General features: G+C 55.9%; 4 protein-coding genes across 4 annotated transcripts; 1 reads left to right on the top strand and 3 right to left on the bottom strand.

Moving 5' to 3' along the window:
- Positions 1-647: 647 nt before the first annotated feature.
- ACO1O0_007926 (uncharacterized protein) lies at positions 648-3,406 on the top strand (the record flags this gene model as incomplete). Its single annotated transcript, XM_083197292.1, has 3 exons — positions 648-869; positions 929-2,827; positions 2,882-3,406. 3 exons carry the CDS (start codon positions 648-650, stop codon positions 3,404-3,406), a joined length of 2,646 nt encoding a protein of 881 aa, XP_083046760.1.
- A 489-nt stretch (positions 3,407-3,895) lies between these two features.
- Positions 3,896-5,614, bottom strand: MAS2 (mitochondrial-processing protease subunit alpha; the record flags this gene model as incomplete). The annotated part of the gene is made up of 1 exon (XM_083197291.1): positions 3,896-5,614. One exon carries the CDS (start codon positions 5,612-5,614, stop codon positions 3,896-3,898), a length of 1,719 nt encoding a protein of 572 aa, XP_083046759.1.
- A 777-nt stretch (positions 5,615-6,391) lies between these two features.
- Positions 6,392-8,347, bottom strand: ACO1O0_007924 (uncharacterized protein; the record flags this gene model as incomplete). The annotated part of the gene is given in 3 exon segments (XM_083197290.1): positions 6,392-6,938; positions 7,215-8,324; positions 8,343-8,347. 3 exon segments carry the CDS (start codon positions 8,345-8,347, stop codon positions 6,392-6,394), a joined length of 1,662 nt encoding a protein of 553 aa, XP_083046758.1.
- Positions 8,348-10,347: 2,000 nt separating this feature from the next.
- On the bottom strand, positions 10,348-13,109 carry vps16 (tethering complex subunit VPS16; the record flags this gene model as incomplete). The annotated part of the gene is made up of 6 exons (XM_083197289.1): positions 10,348-10,599; positions 10,663-10,744; positions 10,799-12,041; positions 12,088-12,584; positions 12,639-12,903; positions 12,965-13,109. 6 exons carry the CDS (start codon positions 13,107-13,109, stop codon positions 10,348-10,350), a joined length of 2,484 nt encoding a protein of 827 aa, XP_083046757.1.
- Positions 13,110-13,215: the final 106 nt, after the last annotated feature.

Raw genomic sequence — 13,215 nt, 5'->3', positions numbered from 1 at the left:
AGTATAGTAAGTATGTGCAGAATGGCACAGCAACATTGTAAACGCCACCCGAGGGACAAGGTGTTGGATCTAGTTGACGCTTAGGCTCAACTGGGACATACGAAGAGGCTTAATTGATGCTGAGATATATGCTATGACTTTGGGTTGCTATTGTGGCCTTGAGATGCTACCGTGGCCTTGAGATGCTGCTGTCGCCTCGCGATGCTGCTGTCGCCTCGCGATGCTGCTGTTGCCTCGCGATGTTGCTGTGTGACCTTGCGATGCTGTACTATTTGTACTATATTTTGGCCCGAGGTACGATCACATACATTGGGTTACGCGTGAAGTGGGGATTTACTGACCAAATAGCGATTTATTACTCCATATGAGTATTACTGTCTGAATAGATCTACCTAATACTCGGTGAATGACCACCAAGTGAATGACCCCACTACGGAATCTAGCCCGGCTGAGGTGGAGGGGAACGCCATGACGCTACCATTTCAGGCACCCGATGGCCCAGCTCGGCTCTCCCGTTCGTCAGCTGCACATGCAGGCCAACCAAAGCCAAACAAAGACACCACGTCAAAGCCCGCTCGGTGCTAGCCAGCCATGCGACGTGGCCACCTCACCTCGATGGACCGTCTATCACATCTTCTCCCTTTGCCATGATGCTGCCGCGAAAGAGGCAGCGTCCAAACCCGACAGATTCGAGCTCGTCTCCGGCTGACACACCTGCGACTCCTCAACCCCAGGCACCGACGACGTCACCGCCACCCTCCATATCGGGATCGCCCACCGCTCTCGACGACAAGAGACAGCAGATGCAACCCCCAAAACCACCGAGGGCAAAAGAAATTATTGGAAAATCCCATGCTCCTTTAAAGCAGGTGCGTTAGTACAACGCAACTGAGGATAGTAGTCGATGAGGCTGACGGGAGCGCAATAGGTCCATAAATCCCAAAGCTGGTACGGGTCGTGGCCACGAGGCCCGAAGGCGCCTGCATCTACGTCTGTTGCTCGCGAAAACATCTTTGGAGGCAGTTTTAGACCTGGAAAGGCGCCCGACCTCAGCCGTTTCGATATGAAGAAGGACAACGACGAGAATGGTAGTATCGGTACCAGGGGGCGGAGCGCGTCTGACCTACCAGCAACAGTGGAGGACGGAAAGACCCGTGTCAGAGAAGATGGAGACAAGCCGTTGGATGCATCTGTAGATGCGCCTAAGGATGCGCCTAAGGATCCACCTGAGGATGCATTTGAGGATGCATCTGAGACCCTTCACGACGACGACAAGACTCCCGATACAGCCGATACACCTAATGGAAACAATACAGGCGACCCGGCATCTTCAAGCCAACCCGGCCCGGAAAACACATCGCCTCAGCCAACCGCCACATCGTCCGGGTGGTTAGGATGGTGGTATACGATACCCGTTACGGACACACAGACGAGCTCTGAACCGCATCCACCTCAGACGGAAGAGCCCAAGCCCGTTGACCCGTCTCGCCCAAGCACGCCTGTCGAACAGACTGCCCCGCCAGAACCGACCATATTAGATACTCCACAAGACTCTTCCAAGTCAACATCGTGGTTCGGTTTCTGGCCATCTAGCACTCCAAGCAACGAGGCAGCAAACCCTACCGAGGGCACTCCAGACGCGGGCACTGAAACTAGGGCTGACCCCGTAAAGACCTCTGAAGATGTGGTCATGAGTGATGCCCCGGACCCATCTCAACAGAAGTCAGAGCCTCCTCCGAAAGCGGGCTCGACTTGGGCCTTCTGGTCGAGAGACTCTTTAAAGCCTCAGGATGGCGTTACTAATGCCCAAGGAGAGGGCGAGATTGCCGTCATTGGCGAGGGTTCTGAAGCACACCCCTTGCCTATGAATGAGGGTGAGGTGACACCCTCAAAAGATTCAAAGAACAAGAAGGAAGCACAGCCAGGTGGGAGGTTAACATGGGGGAGGAATAATAAGAGATTGCGTCCCCAATCCATGGATATGGACAGTCAGTCGTCTCTAGCTCCTCCCGGAACCTCTACTCCCCAAGAGAAGGTTCCACCCCAGCAGCAACCCGGCAGGAAGCCCAATTCATCGAGCAAGTCTATTGCGGATTCCGAGATAGCGACCAAGTCGCAGATGAACCTGTTGCTTCCCTCATTTGCGAGCACATATCAGATGAAGCAGGACCCCTCTATCCTCAAGCAGATTGCGCAGCTTGTGTTGCGCACGCAACAAACCCCGGTGAATCATGTTCTCCGTGTGAAAGATCCGCCCGAAATCCGCAAGGCTATTGCAATTGGCGTACATGGACTGATTCCCGCAACGTACCTGCGACCTATGATCGGACAGCCTACCGGGACCTCATTGCGCTTTGCCAACCTGTGTGCCGATGCCATAAGGCGGTGGGCAGACTCCCATGGCTCGCCCAACTGTGACATCGAGAAAGTGGCTCTAGAAGGCGAAGGAAAGATCCAAGACAGAGTAGAAAATCTCTGGAAGCTCATGCTTAATTGGATTGAACACATTCGCCACGCCGATCTGATACTCATCGCCTGCCACTCTCAGGGCGTGCCAGTTAGCATTATGCTCGTGGAGAAACTCATTGACCTTGGAATCATAACAAACGCAAAAATAGGGGTATGTGCAATGGCAGGGGTAGGTCTAGGGCCTTTCCCGGAGTACAAATCCTCCATCCTCATGGGATCTACTGCCGAGTTATGGGATTTCGGCAACCCGGAGAGCACCAATTCGCAGCGTTTCGAGGCCTCATTGAAGCGTGTCCTCGACTATGGCGCGCGGATTACATTCATAGGCAGCATTGATGACCAGCTGGTGCCTATGGAGGTATGTTGTCACACACCTAGTGAGGAATAAAAGAACCTTGTTAACATGTCACAGTCGGCCATCTACTCCCCTGCAAACCATCCGTACATCTACCGCGCTGTCTTCATTGACGGCCGGGTCCACGCCCCTGATTTTATCGCCCACCTCATCGGCTTTGCGCTCAAGCTGCGCAACCTAGGCGTCTCAGATCATGGCTTAATCCGCGAGCTCTCAGTCCCTCTTGCCGGCTCCCTCTACTCGGGCGAGGGCCACTCGCGCCTCTACTACGATGACCAGGTGTATGACCTCGCTGTCTCGCACGCCCTCGAGACGACATCAATACCCAGCTACCAACAGCCCAAGTGCGAGATTCGCCACCGTGGACAAGGTGCTGTCCCTGGCACGCAGCAGTCCCAGCAACAATCGAATCCATACGTCCTGCCATGGATCATGCGCGGCCTTCTCGAGGAGGAATTTGTTAAGACGGAGCTGAGCCAGGAAACCGCCGAGCTTCTCCGGCAGTTTGATGATTGGAAGCCATCAAACAAGGCACTAAAGGACGTCAAGTACCGGCTGGAAGCGGTGCGGTCGAAGTTATGATGCCAATACAATAGATGATGAAATCTCAGGATTATACACGCTTGACAACGAGAGTGGACAGTATAGTTAGATTACTCAGGCTAGGACAATAGAGCGAGACACGAGCCTCAATGGTACTTGATCACGGATGACCTACTAGTAGTGTTTGGTCCCAGAATTCGAGAAGATGTATGGTAAATGTCTTTGTTCATGGATAACATTTCTTCACTATCCAGCTTGCCCCGTTGTTCTAGGTAATGTTTGTCTGTATAGGCACTGAGTCTTGGCTCACCCACTCGCCGTACACAGCCATTTCGGAAGTGTAGCTAGCTCACTGGGTGTGGACGTCGGCCAAAACGACAGCTTGGTGCTCTATTGTATGTCGTCTGCTGGTCATCCCAGATGAGACAGTCTATCGATACATGCATGCTATTCTATTATACACGGCTCAAGCAAGCCACTTCTCGCTCTCATCCCAGCATCCCTCCTCCATCTGGAGACCTCACTCCCTCACGCACGGCGCCCAAGCCTCCACTTGTCAATCCTGTCCTGGATCTTGTCCCAGCTCATAGTGTGGCTCGTCAGCCCGTACGCCTGCGCCTCCTGCAGCACCACGGTCGGCGCGCCGCTGCCCTGGCCCGGGTTGCGCACCGCACCGCCGACCACGTCGCGCGCCACACGGCGCAGGTCCTCGACGGTGAGCTCCTCGATGCGGCGGCACATCTCGCGGACGGGCACCTTGCGGCCGTGGACCTGCACGGAGCGGCCCAGGTCCTCGAGCTCCACCATACGGCTCTCGAGGTTCATGAGCAGGCTGGAGCGCAGCTGGTTTTTGGCGCGCTCGACCTCGAGTGTCTGCAGGCGCGCCAGGCCGGACTCGAGCGTCAGCGCGTGGAACTGCTGGCACATGATGTCGAGCATGGCCGAGGTGTGGCCGGGGAGGCACGATGCCGAGATGCCGAAGAGCCCGGAGTCGGTGTACGAGTGGTTGAAGGCGACGCAGGACTCAACGAATCCGTGCTGGTTGAGCACGTTGGTGTAGAGGCGTGAGTACATTCCCTTGCCGGGGCCGCCAGCAGAGAAAGAGCCGCCGCCACCCAGCAGGGTCTGCAGCGTGGCGAGCGCGTAGATATCGTCAGAACCAACGGGGAGGCCCTCGAAGGCGAGATGGATGTGAGTGAAGTTGGTGTTGTTAAGGGAGGGGGGTTGCGGCGGGAGGGCGAGGAAGCCGCCGGTGTAGTGTGACGGCTGGCGGATTTCGAGATCGGAGGGGGGAGTGTTGAGCACCGCGGCGTCGTTGGTAGCCGTGGTGGTAATGTTCTTGAAGAAGGGAATCTTGGACATGATCCCCGAGCGTTGCGGAGATGATGATGCTGAGGTTGCTGAGGAAGCTTCGCTGTCAGACAGCTCGCCCTCGCTCGTCTCCGAGCCTGTGCGTGACGCGGCGGTTTCCTGCGCGAGAGTCTTCATGTCCCCAAAGTACTGCTCCGCCATCTTGACGGCCTCTCCATGCTCAACTCCCGCAAACGCTAGCACCATCCGCTCCGGGCGGTAGAACAGGTTCCTGTACGTCATGACAGTGTTCCTGTCAATACCCTCCAGGCGCTCCTCCGGGCAGAGCAGCGGGTTCCCCAGCGTGTTGTCCTTGAAAGCCGCCGTGTGGACCAGCTCCGGCAGGATAAGCTCGGGCTTGCTCCAGATCTCGGCAATCTCGTATCGGGCTGTCTCGATCTGCTGGGCGACCTCCTCGTCGGTAATTTGCGGGTCGCGGATCGTCTCGGCGAGCAGGGCAGCCGTCATGGGCACGGCCTGGTTGAAGGTGGCCGCCTGGTACATCATACTCTCCCGTGACGAGGCGCACTGGATGTTGCCGCCCAGCGCCTCGACCGTCTCGATCATCTCGTCGGCCGAACGTTGCGATGTCGACTTGAAGGCCAGGCGGTCCATGATGTGTGACACGCCGCGCAGGGACTCATTCTCGAAGCGAGAGCCGGCCTCAAGATAGACGCCAACGCCGGAGAAGGAGCCCGGAAGGGCCTCGGAGGCAACGCGCAGGCCGTTGGGTAGTGTGGTGATTTGGTCGAGCTCGGTGGGTTCCTTGGGTATCGCATCGACGGAGATGGTGGCGAGGGACCTGGTCGCCAGGGGCCCCTTTCTGCTCTTGCTCAGGAGGCTCGAGCACGCAGCCCTCGCGCGAGGCTGCAGCCGAGCACTGAACTGTCGCAGCATCGTGTTGGATGGGGCACACGACAGCAGCGTTGTGACGGTTATTTTGGGTTACCGGTTTCGGTGTGAGTTTGACGGACTCAGAAAATTGATGGCGGCGGCGGCGGCAAGACGGCCTGTCAGGCCTCTCGGCGTTAACTCGGATCATCGCCCCTCCGACGCCGGTGAGAGTGTGACCCTGATGAATCGTCGAATCTGGGGGTGACGACATCGTTGAAGAGGCCCATCCCGAAAAAATAGACATCCACAAGACGAATAAACCTGAATCTCAAGATCCAAAGCGAATACGGAATTATCAGGAGGCTTTAAAGTTACTGAACCGTTGAGAAATCGCACGGCATTTCAATCGTCATGTTACCCCCGGTCATTCAAGCTAACAAAAGCAGAGGCGCTACCTGAATTACCTAGCGTAACCCCCCTTCATCATTCATCTACAGATATATCGACCCAAGGGATATAAAGAAACTGCCGGCCTGGGTTGTGTGCGAGTTTCAGAGTGACAATAGGGAAACAGAGTAAATGACCGCCAATGTGTGCCCATAACAACCATGATGATGAGCAAAATGTCCAGAACGATGCCCACCGTCGCCCCCGTCGAGTGGTATTTGCAGCGAGTGCTCGCGACTCCTGTACGCCTGATCCCCATGCCGGATATTCCCGTGCCAAACCAAATATTGAAAATGAGACTCTATACTGGATGTCCAATTTGCCCGCCTGCTTCGGGCGGAACAATGTTCACGCTCGCATCAAAGAAATTGAGAATCGGGCAGATCAATTGGATCATTGTGCCGCGCTGTTGCTCGCGTCACCATTCGGGTTTTGATCCGCCGCAGCGTCCAGACTTCTCATGCCCGACTCTGGCTCATCTTCTCGTCTCCTCTGCCCCGCGCTGCCGTCAAAGACCCACGGCCCTGCCTCATTCCTAGGCGTGATGGGCCCCTCATGACCATTTCTCGGCGGCGATGGTGTGTGCTGATCTCTTGTGCTGGCACGTCCTGAACCAGACGCAGGATTGGGAATCGGTAACGGCTCCGATGTGGAATGTGGGATGTTTCCTAGACCTACGGGGATGTCGGATGCACTCAGGTTGACCGTTACATCCATAGCATCCGTGTCTTGCATGGTCGAGGCTTCCGGCTCTGGCAGTGCAATTGACGATGCGGGTGCCAGGGGCGCGCCGTTCACCGAGCTCTTGTCGCCGTTCTCGCCCTCTGCCTCGAGTTCTTCCCACTCCTCTGCAGGGTCGTCGACATCGGCTTCGAGATCGGCGCCCGCCCGGCAATTAGGGCAGATGAAGATGGGATACTGTGGCGATGTAAGAAGAGCCCTGACACATTTAAAGTGCCATGTGTGCGAGCAGGGTGCCACGAATAACGATTGGCAAGGCTATAGAATTGTAAGTCAAATGATAGGGAGCTGTGAGGGCAAGGCCAAACACACAGCAATCGAGTTGAGGCAGATGGAGCAATCTTGTGATGGCGATCCCCCCGCCGAGCCTGATGGAGTACCGAAAGCCATCTTTCTCAGGCGCTGATGCGCAGCCTTGCTGGGAACTGTGAGCACGTGGACATGTAGATGCGGCATCCTTCCTTGTCCAACTTACTTGAAGGTGTTGAGCTTGTTCTGCCATCCACGGTTCAGCTCTATACGCATCTTGACACAGCGGAAGATCATCTCCTCGCCCCCTTTGAAGTCGATGCCCAGCTGGACAATGTCTCCGTCGTTGACGGGGAAAGCCTTGCTCTCCTGAGAGGGCGGGCTCAGGCGGATGTGATTGAGAAACGTGCCCGACGAGCTCTTGACATCCTTGACGTACCACTTGCCGTCCTCGTTCCAGAACTCGCAGTGCCGCCGACTGACAACCTTGCTCTTGAAGCCGACGGGCGCGGAGGAGGGCTGGTTGTGCGGCAGGTTGGCCATGGACTGGCTGTCGCGCTCCGAGTAACGTCCCACACGGATGGACTCGGCGCCGGTGGGCAATGTCCTCGAGACCGTGGGGAATGTGAGGGACGGACGTGTCGCACGGGGGTCGTAGTATGCAGAGAAGCGTATCGAGGGCATGAAATCGGCCGCGGTGGTCGCAGCAGTGGCTGCAGCGGTCGACACAGCATCACCCATCGTGGAAGCTCGTGCTCTTGTCATAGCGGCCGATTCCTGCTGTTCTTCTTGCTGCTTCTGCTGTTCCTGCTGCCGCTGCTCGGTGAGGAGTGAAGATTGAGATTGTACTGGCTGGTTCTGGGGCCGAAAGTCTTCGGCAAGCGGGCTCTCGGCCAGAGGCGGTGATGGCACAGGCGCTGTGCTGACAGCCGGTGTGGACGGCGGTTTTGCGGAGGTGCTGGCGGTGCTCGTATCGTTGGTGGCGGCGGCGGTGGCTGCTGCGGAGGCAGTTTGGTTCGTGCGAGATGATGGCGCAGGTGCTGAGTTTACGAGCATCAAGCGGTTGCGACTGCTGCTGGGTTCGGAGGTACTGGAAGAGGCAGGCTGAGCAGGCTGAGCAGGCTGAGAAGCGACGTTGCTGAAGTCACTGGTCGATCGCGTGAGGCCCTCACCTCCACTGCCAGTGGTGTTGGTGGTGGTGGTGCTGTCCCTCGATAGCAGATGACTGGGGTGGTAGCTGCGCAGGTGACTAAAGCGTCGCAGGCGACTGGACCGCGAGGATGGCGGGCTGGTGCTGGCCGTGGCGGTTGATGTGGGCGGCGCGGGCGAGGAAAAACTGGCCGAATGGGTGAACAACATTGGACCTATGCAGCCTGCACAGTGGTGCGGTAGTGAGGAAGTTGTGAAGGAGTCCAGCGGGCGGTGATGAGCGACGTATGATGTTTTGGTCGCACTGGGGGGTTCATAAGAACTGGGGGGACTGGAGGGACTGGAGGACGGCACCAGGAAATTCGGTGGCTCTTCATGAGATTGGCAATTGGGTCTGTCTGGGTCTGTCCGGGTCTGTCTGGGTCTGGGTCCTCATACGAGTCTGGGGGCGCGGATGGATATGGATGGATTCGCGCGGGTGGTGCACTGCCAGCCCATGGGAGTCTGCTAGTGGTGTTCACCTGATGAGCCCTGGCGGCCTGGAAGCCTGATTCCAGTGGCCGGGGGGCCCCTGCTGGGCCTACGGCAGGACCCCCAGCGGTCCACGAGTCGAGGACTCGAGTCCAGAGGACAGTGGAGGTCTGATCATTCTGATGGCACTGGAGTGGTGGCGTTGGCTGATGGCGCCGTCCACTGGGCGAGACTAGGCAAAGGGGCGGCAGGCAGAGGTGGAGGTGCTGTTAGTGGCCTACTTTAAGGCTCTCCCAGCCTCTCCCAGCCTCTCCCTCTGCCACCGTCGGGGGGTTCCGTCACTAACGCGCCTGAAGTCACCCACACCTCACCCAGAATCATGGATTCAGCCCTTGGCAGGTGGACCAGGCTTGAGCATGGAACTCAGGCTTGGGCTTGTGCACCTCGATGTTGGGGGAGGGGCTTACGTAGTAGTACAGCGAGTCATTGCACGAGCAAACATGCTGGCGCCCTGACACGGGGAGGAAGAGTTGCAACAAAGGAGAGGTTCGTTTCCGAATGCTATCTATATCCCCACGGACAGTATTGAAACACTCGGGGGTAAGTCAAAGTCCTGCCTACTCCGTGCAAGGAACTACAAGTTGATTAACAGTCATTGGGCCACCATAATTACGTGGCTAGATGGTTCATTGCAAGGGACCCAAAATGGGACGATCCCGCAGACACGCGACTCCTCCTCTATCCACAATTCAGTACGGAGTATCTCGTCATACCTAGATCCGGGAATATACAACCCCCTCCCCTTCGGTAGTCAAGGTGATGCAGACAAAAGCATTCACGATCGAAAGGTCGACCCTTTAGTATTTCAATACTAGTATCCGTTGCTAGCATTCCAATGCTATGGAATCCAACATTTACGACCAGTGTACAAAAGTCTAAGTTTGGGTCAGATTCCAACTCTCCCTTCCTCCTTGCTACCATTCAAAATGCCGGGACTGCGTAACTTGTGGCAGGTGAAAAAGAAACATATTTGGCTATTCTAACCAATGACTGCTGCTTTTGATTTAAATCTCCACAGTGAAAAGCAACTTTTCAGCCATCCATCAAGTGGCGTCACACTACAATACGTCCCGCGTGCCTAGTTCTACGACCCACGTGCCTCTCTTACCGTGATGTCCCTAGGACGATCCCGCAGCTGCCGGGCTAACCACATGTCGCCTCCTCTCGGGATCCCAACCCGATCGCATTGGAATGGATGGTCTATCTGCAAGTGCCGACGAACCCGGGAAATGGATCGGGCCAGGCTCGTGGTCCTGCTTACGGCGCTGGTGGCTTGAGCCAAAATATCATGACGCTACCTGTATGTCGTTAGTGTGATGGTGGTAGATAGGCGGGCTATAAGCCGCGACGTTAACGCAAGTAATAAACTCGCTAGATTCTTCCGCCAAATCTCCTTTGCGCAGATGTTCGTGGTGTCAGTCCCGGGTCCCCAACGCCAGCTTCCATATAGGTATTACTCGAGGATTCAGTTCCGAGAGCGAAGCAAATCAGGCAAAAGGTCCGTTCCCCCGGGAAAGAAACTCGCTGTTATATTCTCTTCCACCCACTAGATAACCCCTTTCAGAGACCCATTGCACCATACACGTTCTCCTGCTGGCGTTCGAGTCAATCGCCATGATATACTCCCATCCTCAAAGCCTGCAACGCGAACGGCAAACCAAGCCCAGCGCCCCTCAAAACTACCTCCTAAATAGAGAATGCCCTAGCCTCTCGATCTCCCTTCCCTCCTGCGTCTCCCTTCCCGCTGCTTCGAGCAACCTCTCCCACGCCGGCCCGTCCTTGAGTTTGACCGCCTCCTCTGCCGCCCGCAGCCGCATTCCACACTTCTCGTACATGGTGATCGTCTGCCCCTGTTCGACATTGGTGCACTTGGGTATGAATACGGCAGCCACCCGGGGGTTGCCCGCCTGGAGCGTAAGGTTGAAGAAGGGCTAGAAACGTGTCAGTCAGCCGCATGGTAGGATGACTAGGTCAGCGCGGTAGAGAAGGCTTACCTCCCAGCCGATTGGGCTGTTCCTTGACCGTCCAATATCCTCAATTTCGGCCCAATCACGTTTCTCGACAAGGGCACGTAGCCTAGGGGCGATGTTAGAGCCAAGGTGGTAGAGATCAAAAAAGGCGGGCACTCACCTGATCCACCAGACCACCTTCTCCGGCACCTTGAACTCGCTCTGGATCTTCTTCGCCCGGCCATGATAGCCTAGACGTATCAACTTGAACATGGTGTCGTTCACACTAAGGCCGGTGAAGGTGTCTGTTAGATCCCGGTCCAGCGAGCCCTGCAGCCGCAGCAACGTCATGGCCTCTTTTAGGGCATGCACCTCGAAGGACGTATCCCTCGAATCGGACAGCAGCTTGGCCGCGAGCGCCATTTTATCGGACGCAGTACGAGCATCAGGCTGTTTGAGAGACTCCCGAATGAAGACGTTAGCTCCGTCGACACGTCGATCGTCCTGGTAGTAGAGATCCTTGAGCAGCGTGTTGTCGCCCTCTTTCATTGCGTTGGCTTCAACTAGGGCCGTTGCTGTAGGTCGAGAGTTGATAGTACGGAAGAATGCAGCCAGTGGCAGCTTCTTCTTCAGTTGCATTATCACAGTGAGCATGAGATCAGTGTCCCCGCTCTCAATGGCCTTGTCCAGGGCTAACTCGTCCTCTTCCATGTCCAGCAATAGGGGCACCTGCCGACCCCCACGAGGCTCATGGTTTAGCAGCTCTGTCGCCAGCCTCCCTCGGCCTTCGTGGTACGCAGCGCGAGCAATCTCTTCAAATGAGATACCTGGCTTCCCAGAGAGCCTGTCGACAACCATACGACAAATGGTTTCATCGTCTTCGGAGCCGACTCGGACTTTGCTCGATGCCCAGTGCACGTAGATTTTATCTGAAGGTAACTTCAAGTATCCTGCAATCTTGAGGGCAAGGAGATACTCATGACGGTTGAGTAGTCGCCGTATCAGCCTTTCCGGCGTCAGGCGGTGGTACTGCTCAAAGGAAAGGGGCATCCCAACCTCGTAGTACCGGACTGCGTTGAGCACTCGTAGCGTCTCGCACATGTCGACAAAGTCATCACTGTTGTAAATGTCGAGTACAGACTTGCCAAATGATGCTGCTTTCAAGAGTCTTTTTTGCCAGTAGGTTTCAAACTCACGCCCCGCCGCATTGACACAAGTGTCGACGGCTTCTGTGAGGTTTGGTCGGATGAGTTGGATGTAGTCGTCTGCCTTTGGAGATTCCATCTCCAGCTGGCCGACAGCGTCTAGAAGAATAGAAGCGGGGGATGATTCGGATGCATGCCCAAGGACCTCCATAGTCTCTCGCGGCACCCTCTCGATAAATTCGCAAAAGTCGTTGGTAATAAGTCGCGCTCCATCGTATTCTAGAAGCTGTGAGAATAAGCTTTGTCAATAAGGAGGGCTACCAACCTGATACAACGTGAACTCTGGTGCTGTCGTAAATATATGAAGATGAGGTATCCCCAGGGCCAATTATATGCACCTCATCTTCCCACGCAATCAGTGCATCACTCCCACACCACTCGACATACTTTGGTGGTGTCTTCGAGTCCGACTCATGCTCAAAAATCCTCTCCTGGAAATCGCTAGAAACAATGTGTGCCTTGCCATCCGCGCCATAGAGATTCACATAGCGTCCGTCTGGCGAAACGCTGACATGAGTAAACGGGCCAATATCCAAGAACCGATCTTCGCAGTCTGTAGCATCAACTACATAGACAGTCTTGTCGACGCTTAGAAGGACTTCGACGGAGCGAGAGAGGGTGTGGTCTGGTGATATGATTGACCACGAGTGGACTCGGCCATCTGGGAAGGACGCAAGCTGCTTTGGCCGAGGTTCTGTGTATGAAGATACCGAGATCAGGGCATTATTTCCCAGAAGTGCAACCATGCCGTTGTCATAGAATCTAGGACGAGTGAGCATCAACTTGTCGTCGTGAGAGCTATCTGGTCATTCATACCGGCATGATTCGACCCCATGATTATCAGCACCATGGCCGAGAGAAAAGTGGCTGAAATCGCTCTGGAGGTCATAGCAGCGCACATTCCCATCAGCGGTCACCACCAACAGAGTCTCATCTTCGGACCACCCGAGGCTCTTGATCGACCCCTTGTCCCAGGGGATGCTGCGCAGCTTCTTGCCTGCTAGACTATAGATGTCTATCGTAGGCTTGGATGACCTCCCAGCCCGGTACTCGTGGAGCTTGCTCTCGTCACGCCATAGTGCTGCCGGTTGTCAGCTCATCACCCAAACTGCCAGATCTCATCTCTTGCCGCCAGCTCATACCTAGGGCGCCCGCATACGGAGCTCCTGTGATGATGTAGTTGTCCAAGTCGAGATCCTGGTCAAAGACCTCGGTGTATATTTGTGTCTTGCGGAACCACTTGTCACCGACACTCTCCCACTCAGCTCTTGGGTGGAGGGCGTCCATTGTGGCGCGTTATTGCATTGTGAATGCCGCACGGTCGGCTGTCTGGATCCAGATGGGTTCCCGGCGGTGCTTTTGATGCGCGTTATCTGGTCAGTGGTGGGAAGTG

Source organism: Amphichorda felina, assembly GCF_050947745.1.
Source record: "Amphichorda felina strain 45539 chromosome Unknown scaffold_8, whole genome shotgun sequence".
NCBI lineage: Eukaryota > Fungi > Ascomycota > Sordariomycetes > Hypocreales > Bionectriaceae > Amphichorda > Amphichorda felina.
The sequence above is the reverse complement of the archived record's forward strand: the minus strand, read 5'-3'. Positions and strand labels throughout refer to the sequence as shown.